The 15,688-nt window shown below is 40.1% G+C and overlaps 1 protein-coding gene across 1 annotated transcript in view; it reads left to right on the forward strand.

Moving 5' to 3' along the window:
• Nucleotides 1-15,688, forward strand: part of LOC127373531 (SH3 and multiple ankyrin repeat domains protein 1-like) — a 43,254-nt gene that overhangs the window by 4,833 nt on the left and 22,733 nt on the right. The window contains exons 2-6 of the mRNA XM_051418108.1: nt 8,012-8,612; nt 12,863-13,066; nt 15,033-15,104; nt 15,197-15,305; nt 15,502-15,653. Coding sequence (XP_051274068.1) covers nt 8,115-8,612; nt 12,863-13,066; nt 15,033-15,104; nt 15,197-15,305; nt 15,502-15,653 — 1,035 coding nt within the window. The 5' untranslated portion in view covers nt 8,012-8,114. The remainder of the gene's footprint in view (nt 1-8,011; nt 8,613-12,862; nt 13,067-15,032; nt 15,105-15,196; nt 15,306-15,501; nt 15,654-15,688) is intronic.

The raw sequence follows: 15,688 nt of genomic DNA on the forward strand, positions 1-15,688 counted from the left end.
TTATGTGAATGGACGTGCAAGGTAAGTGAAAGTGTCACCAGTGGACAGTCTATTTGTGGCTGTTTATCTGCCATAAAATCCACCCTAAAGCCTTAAACCTACGCTCATCTCCGTGTGTCTGTGGCCTGCTTTCATTGTATTTGAGGCCTGAGGTCTCCCTAGTCGGGAGCTCTGGGACAAGCATAAAAAGTAAAAGATGTACGTGAAAAAGTTACTTGATACCAGGAATTGTATAGATGTTTTGACCCAGCATCTGTGCTTCTTTCCTTATTTTGTTGCTGTGAAACTGAAGGCAACCTGCTGCACAGTTGCCTTTGAAGTCTCTGTTTTCATGACATTTTTATGCACTTTCTGTCATATCATGTGAAGTGAGTGGAAGGGAAGTTTGTGTTATATAAAATAATAGATACTGGGAGTTGTGCACCCACACAAACTACTTCTTATACACTTGTTTACACAGTTTGGTTTCAGTGCTGCTACAGACGTGTACATGGACCTGGGAACTGGTGTCATTTAATTCATTGCTGTAGGGAACACTGTATTAGTACATACATAATAAACAGAACATTGCATCTCATACATAGTGGACCACATGAATTAGTCTGCAACAATAATGCATGGAAGACATTGAGTGTGCTTCAATAATATTATATTAAGACTAAATGTTCAGATAAAATGTTGCAAGGTTCGAAAAAAATGTTGTGTAATTCTTTTCAAACTTGGAGTTGGTATCCCACATGGGGGTTAGACATTTATTATTACTAGATTTTAAGAGAAGAGTCGTCTTAGCATATGTTTTATTTCATATATCATCCATTTACAGCTTGGAAATATAATCAAAAACTATGCTATATGCATATTCACATAACCTTTGGAATGTGAAAATCTGGGGAACTAAAAATTAGGTTGTGGGCCCGAAAGTAATTGCTGAGAAACTCTGCTTTAAGGATTTCTGTTGTGTAGCCGGACAAAGAAGCTTTAGCCACTGTAACAAACAGTGTTTACAGAAAGGGGGAAGTCTCAGAAACAGCGCAGGGGATATTCACTCCTAAATCTGTGCTGCATTGAGGTCTCCCAGCCCATCCAGCCAAGTTTAGCCCAAGCAAGGCCCTCAGCACACGCTCCACCTGACCCAATTATATCCAGTCTGAGGGGAAAGATAGCCCACTTTGATCTACACGAGACCGCCAGCCAAGATCGGGCTGACAGGGTCTGGCACTTAATGCTGCTTTCTGCTAGACATTTTTTTCAGGACAGATGTGTTTGAGTGCTGTTTAAAGAGTCAAACTGTGGAATGTGTGTATGCGCATGCACACGTGCTAAGAACATCAGGCAGGTTGCGTGTAACCTGTGAAGTAAGCTCTGGCCCCTTTTTCCTAAAAAAGCTTGTCCTTGGTGATGTAGTGATGGGGAGAATGGAGCTAGAAGGCAGATCAAAGGAACAGGATGTTTATTGTGAAATGGAGAGCTGGGAGTAATTATTTCAATCATCCACTTAATTACTGATTAGCAGGGTTATAATTTTCTGTTTGATTAGGATCAGATATGCAATTGACTGAAAGACGTCTGTTTGTGTTGGATAGGAGAATTTCTTCCCGTGCTGATGGTAATACCAGGAACTGTGGGTGCATAGAGGATAGATCTATTGCTGGTATTGTTATCTGCTTGTAAAATTAATCAGCAGCGCTCTGATTGTCTATTAAGCACTTGCACTTCATCTGATTTTATCAAGCACAGATTCAATTACCGCTTGAAAATGGCAAGTCTTGTCATAGCAACAGGAAAGTCTGCAAATCAATACATTTTTAATGCCTATTTTCATGTTTTAGAGAATAGATGTTGAAACTTAAAGGATTTGTACATTGTATTGTCCTTTGAAGTTAACTTTAATGAGTGCTGATGCTATATACAGTAGAGTACCCGCCTATCATATCCCACTTTAGCCCCTCCCCGTTAAACTCCTACGTCAGAGCACCACCCCCAGACCTAATGGCTATTAATGCACCATTCATATAAAACTAAAAGTGTCCCCACTCCCCCCACCAGTTTAGTGACTCATCCCATCCATCCTGTGCTGGTGTAGGCCTAGAGTGTTCTTGACGGTTCCTCGTCACTGGTGGTGTGAAAGAGGCTGAAGGGTGGAGACCCAGTGAAAGAGAGGGATATAGAGGACAGAACTTGGCCGCTCCACTTTTGCAGGACGTGAAAGTGGGACAATCTGTTCCTTGGATGATCTCCAATTCTACTTTCTGGGGACCCGATACACTGAAAATATATCTATACACATGCTCTGTCCTACATAGGGAGAGAATGAGTGAGTGAGAGAAAGAGATAGAGAGAGAGAGATTGACAAAAAAAGAAATATGAGTATGAGTTGAGCTGACTGTCCATTAGGTCTTAATAGCTCATTGTGCTGGGACTGAATGGGAATGAATATTCATTTGAGATTGGCCAAAAGAAGAGGAGAAACCCCTGCAGCACACAGCCAACACTCTGTCACAGCAAACCCTACAGAGCACACATAGATAATGTGTGCAGTGACAGTAAGGTGTTTTAACTGAAGATAATTCATATAACATTTTATCCTTTTAAATACAGTTAAATAGGGATGACACTTTAAAATCCCACAGATCCAACATTATTTTGCACTGTGCATAATTTGCCTCACAGTAAACTTGAGTCTGACTTATTAGCTAACACATGCATAATGTTTTGTTTATACGGAACCCCAAGGACTAAAGGAGCCAAATGAGCCCCAAAGTCATTATTGCAGTTTTGCTACACTTTGCAAAAAGCAAGAAGCACAGAGAAGATCTCAGAAAAGACAAATAGAGGCGAGAAATACCAGTGACCTCTCTCTGCAAATCTCTCCATCCATCCATCTTTGCCTTCCAGGTGCTCAAGGAGGGGATCCATCTTTGTCCTCGTTATCATGATTAATCAGTTCCTGATTCTTCATCTTACTTTCACTTCATTTCCTTACTGTCTGTGGACCCACGTCGGCCCAGATCTATCGAAATCCTCTTTTTGAGTCTCTGCATGGCTTCTGATCATCAGAATTCAAGCTGCTGGATTGGCATCCCATGGGCAGAAAGACTCGCCAACATCTGAAATCTTCACATCCCTCTTTTCTACTTAAATTGCATGACTGTTGAAATTTTTTATCCAAGTTTTGAGTTAGGAGCTCACAAGATCAGGAACAGGCAACTGTATGACATAACTGAATTGTGTTGTCTTAGAATGAAATTATAATTAATTAAAACATTGGCAAAATTATATAATATAGTGTATGTTTATAGGTTAAAGAATAGGTTCACATTTTTTAAGTTTGTCAGGTGCCCATATGAACAATAATTCCTCCTGTTTTTACTGGCCCTTAAGAGTCTTTATTATGTGCAAAAATACAGTCTAAAGTTTATCTGAACCTAAAAATGAAGCTTCAGGAGTTAAATCAAGTAGGTCTCTTCCTATGTTAGTCTTTTTAGTACGGCATTCCCTCCACTGCAGCTCAACAATAAAACACAGCAGAGGAAGTTTTCAACATTAAGGGATTTATGAAGAGCACATCTGAAAATGTTTTAATTAGTACTGTAAAATCCTTCATGTCACAAATTTACAGACTGACTTTAGCAGATTCCAGCCATAGATAAGGGCACTGCGCTCAGATGTGTTGCACAACAGCTTAGAGCATACAGGACTTTGAGATGTGTCCAGTTATATTAATAAAACTGCATTGTTATAATAGCTTAGACAGGTATGAATAAAATCATTTGAGCTATAAGCCTTGCATGCCACAATATATTCATTGCTTTCTGTCTGTTATCTGTCTATTGTGGTCTGCAATTTCTGCTGACCATTGCAATTACAGCAAAATGAGGAATTGAATCTGGTATTAAATCATGCTGTGTGTTCCTTCCCAAGTAAAACAGTAAAAGAAGCCTCGGTTCCTTGCTGACATTACAAGCAACCCATACTTAGGAGGTGAAGGGTGAGCATATCTTCCTCTGACCTTAAAATATAAGAGGAAAATATTAGTATTGAAGAACAATGTCAGCGGCGGAAAAAAAGGAGATTCAGTGTAAGACAGTGAAAAATGAGTTTTCTGCGTCTGAGACGATGCAGAAAGACAGTTCTTTCAGGAGGGTGAAATTCATTCCTCTCTTCCACTACCGTGTTCCCAAGAGAAAGAAAAGTCAAGACTAGTTGGAGACATGATGGCCAGCACAGGGACAGGAGAGCCGAACAGCTGGCAAAAGGAAACTGACTAAGTCTGAGCTATTGTTGTGCCAGAGCGTAGGAGTAGAGTGACATGACGGGGAAGGCAAATATGAAATGACTTGTGCCACTGATGATGGCAGAGGAGAGCGTTTCAGGAGGGGTGATTGGAGTTGCCATAGTTAGAATATGTCATCAAAGAGCATTTTCTTCTACACAAAACTCTAAAGCTCCTTTCATCCTCTTTGTATCCTTACATTACTGTAGATTTTGGCTTAGTTCTCCACTAACACTTACCCCCCCCTTTCTCGCTCAATCTGATTACTCTGCTTTATGCAAACTACAACTCTTCACTGTCTTTTTCTCTTGTGTATTCCCCTATCGCTTTTACATCCCAATTATTAGGCTCCTGTCTACTTCCAGACTGTCCTTCTAGTTCCTTATCTGGCCTAGTGCAGACTCAATGTTGTTCAATATTTGATGAGACTTTGTTCATAAATCAACCTCCACTATTCTCTCCTGGCGTACTTGAATGATAGTGTTAATCTCTAAAACACGCCGTTAACACGCTGCTCTTTGTCAACTTTTGATTAGAGAGGTTTTCAGCCTGATACATAAACTTTGAACATGTAAATCATGCTAACAAGAATGGCCAGTGGTAATTGAACAGCTGAGCTCTCAATGGCACTGAGAACCTTAAATCTACTGCTAGTGGTGGGAAACCTTAGCAAAGTTTGGTTAGATACCACAGACACCCAGCCCCAGATAAGCAGCAACTTGATAGATGGTTAGATACGGTATTCTAGTGTGGTTTTTTTTTCAAACCACTCTTCAGTTTTCTCCTCTTTCTGCCTTCCCTGGTTCTCTTGCTTTGACAGACATTGTGTTTGCGTTAAAGTGGCCCACCCTGTCACTCTCAGAGCATCTTGGGGAATCGTTCACAGTCAGTCCTCTTCCCTCTGTGGCATACTATCTTCTGCCCAGATATGCTCAACTAGCATACTTCCTTTTGGGCCAGTGAGAGATACACAGACTAGGCTTGGATTGTTTTCCATACATCTGGTCAATCATTCAAACACTGTTGGCTTTCTTATTATGGCATTTGAAATATAGTATAGTTGCAGTAACTCTTGTTCCATTACATAAAACCTGGCCTGCAGCTTTGTATTATAAGGCTACTACTAATTTGTAGTTACCGATCAAATTTGTAGGTCAGTAGCTCATTTATTTTTTCAAGCAGATTGATCGCCTTTCCCCAAACTCAGAGCCTAACCTCAACTCAGTGGTTTTCAGGACCCCTACAAGGGTTCACAAGATAAATCAGAGGAGTCACGTGATGAATATCAGGACAGAAAAGAAGAAAAAAACATATTTCTGCAACCCAAAATTAAGCTTGTTTTTTCAGACATTTCTCTAATCTTTGCTTTTTTGTGAAATGTGAGCAGATTGCAACCAGTAGACTTATACAACCGATGACCGGGGGTTGTAGTTAGACATTGCTTCATTTTGAGGAGTCGCAAGCCAAAAGGTTTGCCCTAATCCATAACCAAACTGTTCCAAAGGTGGAGCCAGAATTGTTTTCAGACAAAAAACCACCCAAAAAACAACAAAGCAGTCCTCTATTTTGAATATAGTATACTCTATGACCTCTTCATTAAATGTTTCTGTTGGATCTCTGGCTATTTACTAGCTTCTTAATTTCTACATTATTATTTATGTCACTTACAGGCCACTGTAAGCTGTGCCAGACACCTGTCGATGTCCTTGGTCACCGATAGAGGTTGATAAGTCAATAGTCATAGATCACTTAATTGCGCCTTTAACCTTCATCAACACCATGTTTTCTACATATTCTATTAATAACCAATTGACTCTTTACCTGCATGGTAATCTGTGGTTGAATGAGTTTAGATCTGTGTCCTAATTTGAGTTGTGTCTCCATAATCTCATGTGATATTTTATTGAGTTCCATCTGTCCATCTGAGCACTCTGATACTCATCTATTACAGACTCCCAACTCATACAATTTTCAGAGCACCAAACTGCCAATGAAAGAGTGGGAGATCCCCTGCGTCATTCACCACCATTAAGGCAGCTGTTGGCAATGGTCCAGATCTGCATGATGGCAAAGCCCCTGTAGCCAGACTTCACCACAGAAAAACCAGGACAGAACATACGGAGGCGCCAGTATGCCAAATCTGAAACACAGTGAAGCAATGAAACAATCTTAAAGCAAAAATCCACCCTTTATAAGACTGTTTTTTTAAATAGCTGCTGGTGATGCTAGTCTGTTTTATTGTGTGATAGTACTTTCCAAAAGCAGATGAGCTGACAGCATGTCAATCAAGATACTGTTCGTGTCAGTTTGTAGCGGAAAATATTTCAACTGTCTAAATCATCAACAGTAAGGATCATGTTTTGATGTCAGTTCCTCAAGATCAAAGAGCAAGGTCCTTATTGTAGACCTTATGTAGACATTCACGGAGGAAGAAATCAATTGCACATTATTTCTTTGCACGTTTTTCCACTCAAAGAGCCCTCAGTTGACCGGAGCACCATGTAGATGCAAAACTTGTTGGGTTTTAATTAAGGGGCACAACTTTTCTTTTGCAGCGTACTTTGAATTAAATTGAATTTGGCATATTCTCAAGCTATGTCAACAACTGCAAACTGAGTAAATGCCTGTATTCTCAGATGTGACCTCCTAGAAGCAGGTTCACTGAGTCATCTGCATAGCTTTGATGGGTAAAACCCAAAAGCCCCTTAAAACTGTAACGTGGGCTACTGTTAAGTTAATCAGGTAACCTGCTTCTGTTCATTTAAGGATGTCCACACAGGTTGGAAAAGCTTACAAGTTGTGGAAAGAACAAACCATAGATGTACAGCAGTTCCTTAAAGCAATAAGTAAACCTCTTTGTACTAGAACAAATCAAAGTAAACTGAAAATACGCAGCTCGAAATGTTCAGCAATTGCTGGAGCATGTGTGAAATATTGACAAGTTCACCTGGCTATAGGCTTTCTACACATAAACAATCAAAGCACAAACTCTGTGTTATTTGTTGCAAATCTACCACCTTGCTTGTGGAAATACACCAGAATTTCTTTAGTTTGGAGAATACTGCCAGCAATCTTCTTCTTATGGCTGTTGTAGCTTCACAGAATCTTCTTCAGGGCTGTTTCTGGAGGTTTTCACAAGGTATTGTGGGAAAGAATCACATCACTGAATTATGTCAACATTGTAAAGGCAGGTGGAGGGACAGTGAGTACACCAACAGGTCAATTGCAACGCCTCATTTAAAAAATAACACCTGCATCACAATGATGACTGATGATGTGTACCAGCGCACAAGTATCCGAGGGTGGAATTTTTCTTTAAGGAGCTCACATTTAGCTGTTAGCCCTGGGCTGTGCCTCAGACATAGGTCGGCTCCTTTACCACAAAGTAGCAATGATCTTGACCTCATGTGAAACTAAACTGCATATCTAACTCACTCTCTTCGGCAAAGAACCTGTGATGCAAATTCACAGAGTTTATATATAGCATGTCTTTCATCAGCCTGCTATTCCCCGATGCATTCCCAGTGGCTAAATGGAAAATGTGGACCAGCTCTGTGCTCATTCACACATGTGGACTTATTAGCATTGCCGGTGGCTAGTTTTTCTATTATTGCACGTGTCTTTTTACATACCTGAATTACACACATTCTAATTTTGCTATGTTCACTCATTAATGAAATGTAATAATGTGTAGTTAAATGACCGAAGTTTACTCCCTTTTCTACCTGTTTCCCACAGCATGTTTCTAAGGATGAAGGCAGTCTCATGGGATAGCCATGTTTTATCTCCATGACAGCTATGTCACTCAGCCCTCTCTGCAGTGACCCCTGCACAGCAAAGGATGCTGGGCAATAACGAGCACTTTTATCCCGGTCAGGATGACAAAGATGGCGAGGATGAAGAGGAGGAAGAGGAGCAGGGAGGAGAAAACAGAAAAGGGGAAGGTGGACGTGACACGGAGAATGGAGGGTTAGAGGGTCTGGAGGAAAAGGAAATGACGGGAGGACGACAATCCTGGGAAGGGAAAGGTGGCGAGGTGGTCAAACCAGCAGCCATTGTGGTCGGTAGACAGAGAGCAGACCGACCGCTGAGGCCGGGTAACCTGGGCAACCGGGGTATCGCATACATGACCAATCAAGTCCCGCTACATCATCAACTGGCCAATAAGCAGCAGCATCATCTCATTGCAGCCAATCAGCAGCCTCATCACCCAGGCCTGAATGCGCTGCAGAAGAGACGAGCTCTCATGGAGCGCAGCATGACCACAGTGGCTCCGCTGGAGGACACTTTCATGACCATGATGGTGTTCCGCATTGGAATTCCTGATATCAAACAAACAGTAGGTGCATGTTCTCCTCAAAAATGCTGTGGCCAAACACATTTAATGAGACAAAGACACTTACACATCAATCACAGGTTCTTCTTGACTCCTAATTTGAAACTGATTTGAATGTACAAAAGAAAAAATTCAACGGTTCATAAAAGTCAAGGAAGGCGAATAATAACGGGTCAGTTCCTCATCTAAAACTACAAAGAATGAGCTGTCAAAATCAAACATTTAAAAATCTAGTAATGTGTGTAAAATAGTCTCCCTTGCAAACAGGGCACCGACTGGAGGTCTTTCCAAATGAGGAAGTAGTTCAAGCCAAGTCTCTCTGGTATTACTGCCTCAGAGAGAGATAGCTTCAATCTGACAAACAGAATAAAAAGCTCAGGCTACTTTGCAATGTTAAGGCAGTAATGCATTTGGCTTTTTGTAACCTTTAATGAATCTGATCTGTGGGCAAAATTTAACTTCTGAAGATCATTTTTGTAATGGTGAGGTTCATCATTCATCCTCCATTTGTATTAAATGAATACATCACACAATTATGGTTATTTTAGTACATATCCTGGTGTATAGATTTGTGTCAACAGAGACTGACAGGGTCCTGGTCCTCACTTGGTAGTGAGGCCCCTCAGAAAGCATATCAGGCCAGCACTTGGTTGCTGTGTTCCTCATCTATTTCTAAGGTTGCTCTAACTTTTCTGATAGAAGCTGAAAGGATTCAAAATTGCTTCCCTTTCTAAATGCAGCCGTTTTGCATCCCTAAACGAAAAGTGTGATTTTGCTGCAGTGTTGACTCTACATCTGTTTCAAATTAGTCGCTGAGAAGAACCCCTGGGTTCTTGATACATAAATTCTTTACATCTGCCAAACAGTATGCACAACTGTACCGGCACAACTCTTATTCCAAGTCATCCCACAAGCCCAGGAATGAATCCCAAAAGGATGTAGGACAAAACGCAGAGCTTGACTTCACGAGCAACGTGCGAGGGCAGACATATTCAGTCAACAACACCATGTAAGCATCTGTCTTAGGTCGAGTATGGTCATAATTAGTTTCCAAAACTGAAGTTAGTATCAATTCACACTTCCAGCTGCTCTCGGCAGCACGGTGGCGGCAGGTGAGAATTGGCCAGCCCACACATGACATATCCAGGTGAGAATGGGTGCCCCACTGTAACCCCTCCCCCATCTTCCTTTCTCCATTTTCAACTCCCTGAACATGCCGATTGTTCTACATGTCAGCTAATCTGCCCTCAATATAACAGTAATTGCTAATTATCTAATAGGTTTTTAATGAGTTTGGGGAGAGCTGGGGAAGAGAGTGACGCTGGAAAGCAAGGAATATGTGGAAGGCATCTGTGTTGCTCTTAGGTCCCAGCCACAGGCATCATATTCAGCTCTGCATACTACTGACAAACACTCCGCACCCCCAAACCTTGCAGCTGAAATGTTATTGAGCTGAATTAAAGAGAGATGAAGAGAAGGGGTGAATATTAGGAGCTAGTTAAAGAGAGCGAGGAAGGAAATGAATGCTACGAAGAGAGACATGGGGAATGAATAAGCAAAGAAGAAGATATATGGATTTACATAAACCATAATACTGCACATTGAAGGTCTAAATAACTCTCCTGAGTGGGGACAAGTAGTGCCAGAAAGATCTCAGAAAATCCTTGATTGTATAAAACAGAATGCTGGGGAGAGAAGTGTCAGTGTAATATACAGTATCCATTACATTAGACTTCTCTCCCAGGGATTAGCCACTCGATCTCACTCTGTTACACACACAAACACACACACACACACTGTAAAATATATATATATATATATATATATATATATATATATACATTACACTGCACTATTAGACTCCCTTAAGAACACACAGACAAACACATGTACTTTACAACTCACTTATATGTGTGCACACACACACACTCACATACTCATCATGTGGTTTACCTCCCAGGGACCACCAAGACATTGCTACGGCAACGGGTGCCTGCCTTCACTAATGAACTGGTTGCCATGCCAATAGAATTGGCTACACTATCAAATAGTGCAACCTAGTAAGAGGGGGGAGCGTTGAGGGGAGCTGTGGAGGGTGGGGGCTTCAGAGGCGGCAGAGGGGACATGGAAGTGTGCTGAGCTGTGCAATTTTACTTACAGTTCTCTGAAATGGAACAATAGCACGGATGCATACATCTCATTCAGACCTCTCAGCCCTGCTGTTAAAGCCTTACTCCCGGTCAGCTGTGTCCTACGGCTCCAGACTTTAATAAGAAAAGGGCAACAATAACAACAAAAAAGATGGTCTTCCTGTGGAAATGCATGAAAATGGAATAATATCAGGAAATGGGAAGCGCACAAATCACTGTGAAATCTAGTTAGGCATACCACACACACACACACAGAATACATCTGAGGTATTTCTTCATCGTGGCCTGTGAGCCTCTGGTGTATCACGCACAGACATACAATAAGAGGCAAAGGAGCTTAGTAAGGACTGTTCTTTCTCTTCTGGACTGTGGCGTGAAGCTGACATTATGCATGCACAGATCAAAGAAGAAAATAACGAAAGGAAAATATTTACCCCAGCATAGGATCTTTACTTCTTCAATAGGGGTAAAGTGAAAAATTAAAATAGCACTGTAGACTATAAGGATGGCATAAGTCATCTTATTTCCATGAATGTGGCAGATGATTAATTATTTAAAAGTAATGCATTCATATTCTGCTCACACCACATGACCAACTGATGTTAAAATCGTCATGCTGCATTATTAATTAACATTAATAATAATAAAATTACATTGACCAGATATTTAACCAAATGGACTAAATTTAGCTAAAATTATATAATTCTAATTATAAATAAAGTTCTAATCTAATAATTATATTATTCTTCTAATAATATCAGAGAAACAATGATACAAGCAAGACTATAGCTACTGTGAAGAAGCACTTAAAAGTAGCAATAGCACAAAATAAAAATACTTTATAATGTCTTGCATTCAAAGTTTTACTTACGATAAAGTACAGGAGTATATTATAAACAAACGGTATGTAAGGTATTAAAAGTATCATAAATGACTGAACATGTCAGCAGCTTATTTAAAGTTGTTAATATTACATTTTACTCTATAACAATGTATTGTATTCAACATAGGCTTTCTTAAAATCAAATAATAACTAGCACATGTGACTCACTGTACATGTAATTAGCTAGCTTTTAGTAACAGAGTAAAAATACATGTAGAAGTATAAAGTAGCATAAAATGGGAAATACACAAGTAACTCAAAATTGTAGATTTGTTTGAGATAAATGTAGTTATTTAAGTTAACTGTTAGTTGGATATTTGAGGCTAGACTGCAATAAAGCCTTCTGTAGCTTAACTTTCTTGTTCAGCTAACCTAAAAGCCAATAAGCTACTTGGCTAGCCCGCTGCCCACTTCATCCTGCTAGCTGTTAGCATGGTTAGAAGAAAAAGCTTTACTCGTATTTTGACATATATATATATATATATTGACTAAAGGGCTCCAACCTGTGTGGCATTGTTGTTTCAAGGTAGGTCCTCCAAACACATTACAAATAATATATGTCCTCATATACCTGTATTGAGCAATGTAAGGTCACTGTAGATATTTGTTTGTCCATCTCTCCGATTTCCTGTTTAAAAACACTAATATTGGGGTGAATTTTCAGCGGTGGGAATGAACTAATTTACTCGAGCACTGTAGGAGTTAAGTGCAAATCTGAGGTACTTGTACTGTACTTGAGTATTTCTATTTTATGCAGCTTTATACTTCTACTCTACGACATCTCATAGGTCCTCCATTGTCCTTTTTACTCCACTACATTTGTCTAACAGCTTTAGTTTACTTTTCAGATTGTAGTTTTTTATGCCCTCTCTGATCAGAGTCTCCAAATTTGGTGATTTTTAATTAGAATTTTTCTTATAAACAGAAGAATTAAAAAGGATTTTACTCCAGAATATGGACTTTTATTTTTGATGCTTTAAGTACATTTTGCTATTAATAAATAAGTGGATAAGTCGTGCAACTGTAGCTGTAAGTAAGGAAGGAATTTTACACTGTGTGGTATAAGTACTTTTACGTAATACTATGAATACCTCTTCCACCACTGATAATGTCTGCCTCCAGAGCAGGTGTAGATGAGTGAAACATTAACATATTTCCACCTCTGAGGCCTCTGACCTCCACGCTGCCCTGTGCTCTCTCTCTCTCTCTGTGTCTGTCAGAGGTGTCTCCAGTTTGACCCGGACTGCACAGTGTGGAGCGCCAAGCAGCAGATCATCTGCTCCCTGAGCGAGTCGTTGTGGGACGTCTACAACTATGGCCTCTTCCAGCCTGCTGGAGACGGACGGGATGCCAAGTTCCTGGAGGAGGAGCGGGTCCTGCGAGACTACTCACAGTCCTTCGAGAAAGGAGTGCCTTACCTGGAGGTATGCAGGCAGAAATGTTAGGAAAGTGGCTCAGTGTTAAAGTATCCCCATAGCAGCAGCAGCACCCCCTCTAACATTTTAGTCTGAAATTGGAAGTATTTAAGTATTTTAATACTTAATATTATATTTTTACAGTTAACTGTTCACTTCTATTGTTTATAAAAATGTTGTTTTCCAAAATGAAAATGCAGTTTTCTGAGACTTCTCCACACTGCTGTGAATAAGAATCTAGTAGGAAATTCTTGATTTATTTATTTGTTGTCCTAAAAGGTGACTGATATACTGCAAGTACTACATCAATACTACAAAATGAGTGTAGAAAATATCCAAAAAGTGTTGCCACAAGCCCCCAAATTCCCACAAAAAAATACAGAGAACATGGCCATGTGGTAGGTACCGCTCTAACTGAGTGCACTCTTAAAGTTACATAGATTTTCTTTTCATCTCAACAGTGTTTGTTTGTTTTTGTAGGCATTGAGTAATTCTCTAGACATTTCTCTGTAAGAAAATACTGCCTTGCTGTGATTTCCAAAATGCAGTCAGAAAAAACAAAAACAACAGCAGCTGTTACCTAATGTACATCTTTCACCTTCTGTGACTATTGCACTGCATCATACTTTGAAATCTTAATTGCTCATAACTAAGTGAAAACCATAAGGAGTGCTCTACAATTGCAGATTGTTTTTTTGTTAAAATTCCCTCATTCAACAAATTATTTGAAATTGAATAACAAAAGTAATATCCACATCAAGAATTTAATTGAATTCTGAGCATTATGTAACAAACAAATTAAATTATATTTCCCTCTTTTTAGCATGTGGGGCTGTGAGATGACATCAATATTAAGTTGTCATGCTGTGATACGATTATCTCACAGTGCCCTCTGGTGGTCAGCTGGGTGGGGCTGAAAGAGTATCCTCCACTCAGTTTGGCTTCGAACCAGTGTTTACATTCTTGACAAGGTTCCAGATGTGTGATGAGGCCATGTAACTAAACTCTGCTCCACAGCCGAATGTATCTCACTGCTCCATGAGTGTGTGTATTTATAACATGAGTAATGCCATTTTGAGTAACTTTAGTGCTTGAATTGGACCGTTATTCACTGGTATAGAGTTATTTTTTACTGTGTACCACCATTTACTAATAAGCACATTGTAGTTATTTTATTGTAAGCCAAACACGCCTCTGATGCTTGAAATATGCAGCTGCTCTGTGGCTGTCTGAGGTACAGTATGTGGTTCACTTCAGCTGTCAGCTGCTAGATAAGAGCTTATACTTCTCGTCTCTCCATGCTCCTCCGCCTGTAAAAGGTTTGCCGGTACAGGACTGTGATGGCAGCACATCCAGTCAGGTGGTTTTCATTGACGTGGTCTCCCATTCAGAGAGGAAGTGGAAGGCAAACCCACCTGAACTCAGTTTAGTCATCCTTTGAAGGATGTTATGTTTGACTCAGTGTTTTTCTTTTTTAAAGATTTTCTAGACCATATTTTTGTCTGTCCACCTGATTTTTATTTAAGCACTGAATCTATCCATCCATTTTAACCAGTTAAGCATTACATGTGATCAAGCATTTCCCCCCAAAAAAGACAACACAAATCTGAATATTTTAAAGAAGTAACTCATGTATCTGTTCCAAAGACTGAGTGGGAGCGTGAATTTCTGGAAAGAATGAGAGAGTTAACAAGAGTAACGTTGCTTTCTGTGCCTAAAGCTGCAATGCTGAAATTAACTGAATTTGCTCGAAATGCACAAGCCAGCTGGAAAAATTTTTTTGATTCCCAGCTTTGCTTCTCTTCTTTAAAAAAAAAAGATTGTTCAGATTGTAAAACACCATCTGAAGTACAGAATTACAGCACAAATAGTAACCTTTTTTTTATTTCCTCTATGTACGCTATCACTGATAAACTTAGTTGTGTTGCAGTATGATGAATCACAGTTTTCACACATATCTTTTTCTGGTCCTCAGTTTAGGTACAAAACCAGAGTTTATAAACAGACAAATCTGGATGAAAAGGCTCTCTCCAAACTCAGCACAAAGGTATTTATTCTTATGCCTATTGAACATTGCTGCTGCTCAGCATTTAGTTCAACTCACTGACATCTGTTTCCTTCCTCTTCTACCCCTCTTAGGCCAGTCTGAAAAAGTTCCTGGATTACATTCAGACTGGAGCAGTAGAGAAAATGGCAAAAGTCCTCGATAAAGGTCTTGATCCAAATTTTCATGACCCTGACACTGGAGGTGAGTGTGCCACAACCCTGTGTGTGCTGTCACTGTGGGAATTACTTTGTGATTTGGTAAAGATATTAATTCTTTGCTTTACAATAAATCATTTTACAATTGGTATTGAGTTATGATCTGAGGGTGGACTTTAACTTTCACCTTTCTACCTGCCATCCTCCCTGACCCCCCCGCCCCGCCCCATTCTGTGGCTCAGAGACCCCGCTGTCTGTGGCTGTGCAGTCAGGCCTGCCAGTGGAGGGTATCAGGGTGCTGGTTCAGGGCGGCGCTCATTTGGATTTTAGAAACAGAGATGGCTTGACAGCGGTGCACAAAGCTGTTAGGGCTCACAATCACGCTGGGCTGCTGGTAAGGACTTAATAGCATTTAACACATTATTACAG

This window comes from Dicentrarchus labrax, unplaced genomic scaffold, assembly GCF_905237075.1.
Source record: "Dicentrarchus labrax unplaced genomic scaffold, dlabrax2021, whole genome shotgun sequence".
NCBI classification, from domain to species: domain Eukaryota; kingdom Metazoa; phylum Chordata; class Actinopteri; family Moronidae; genus Dicentrarchus; species Dicentrarchus labrax.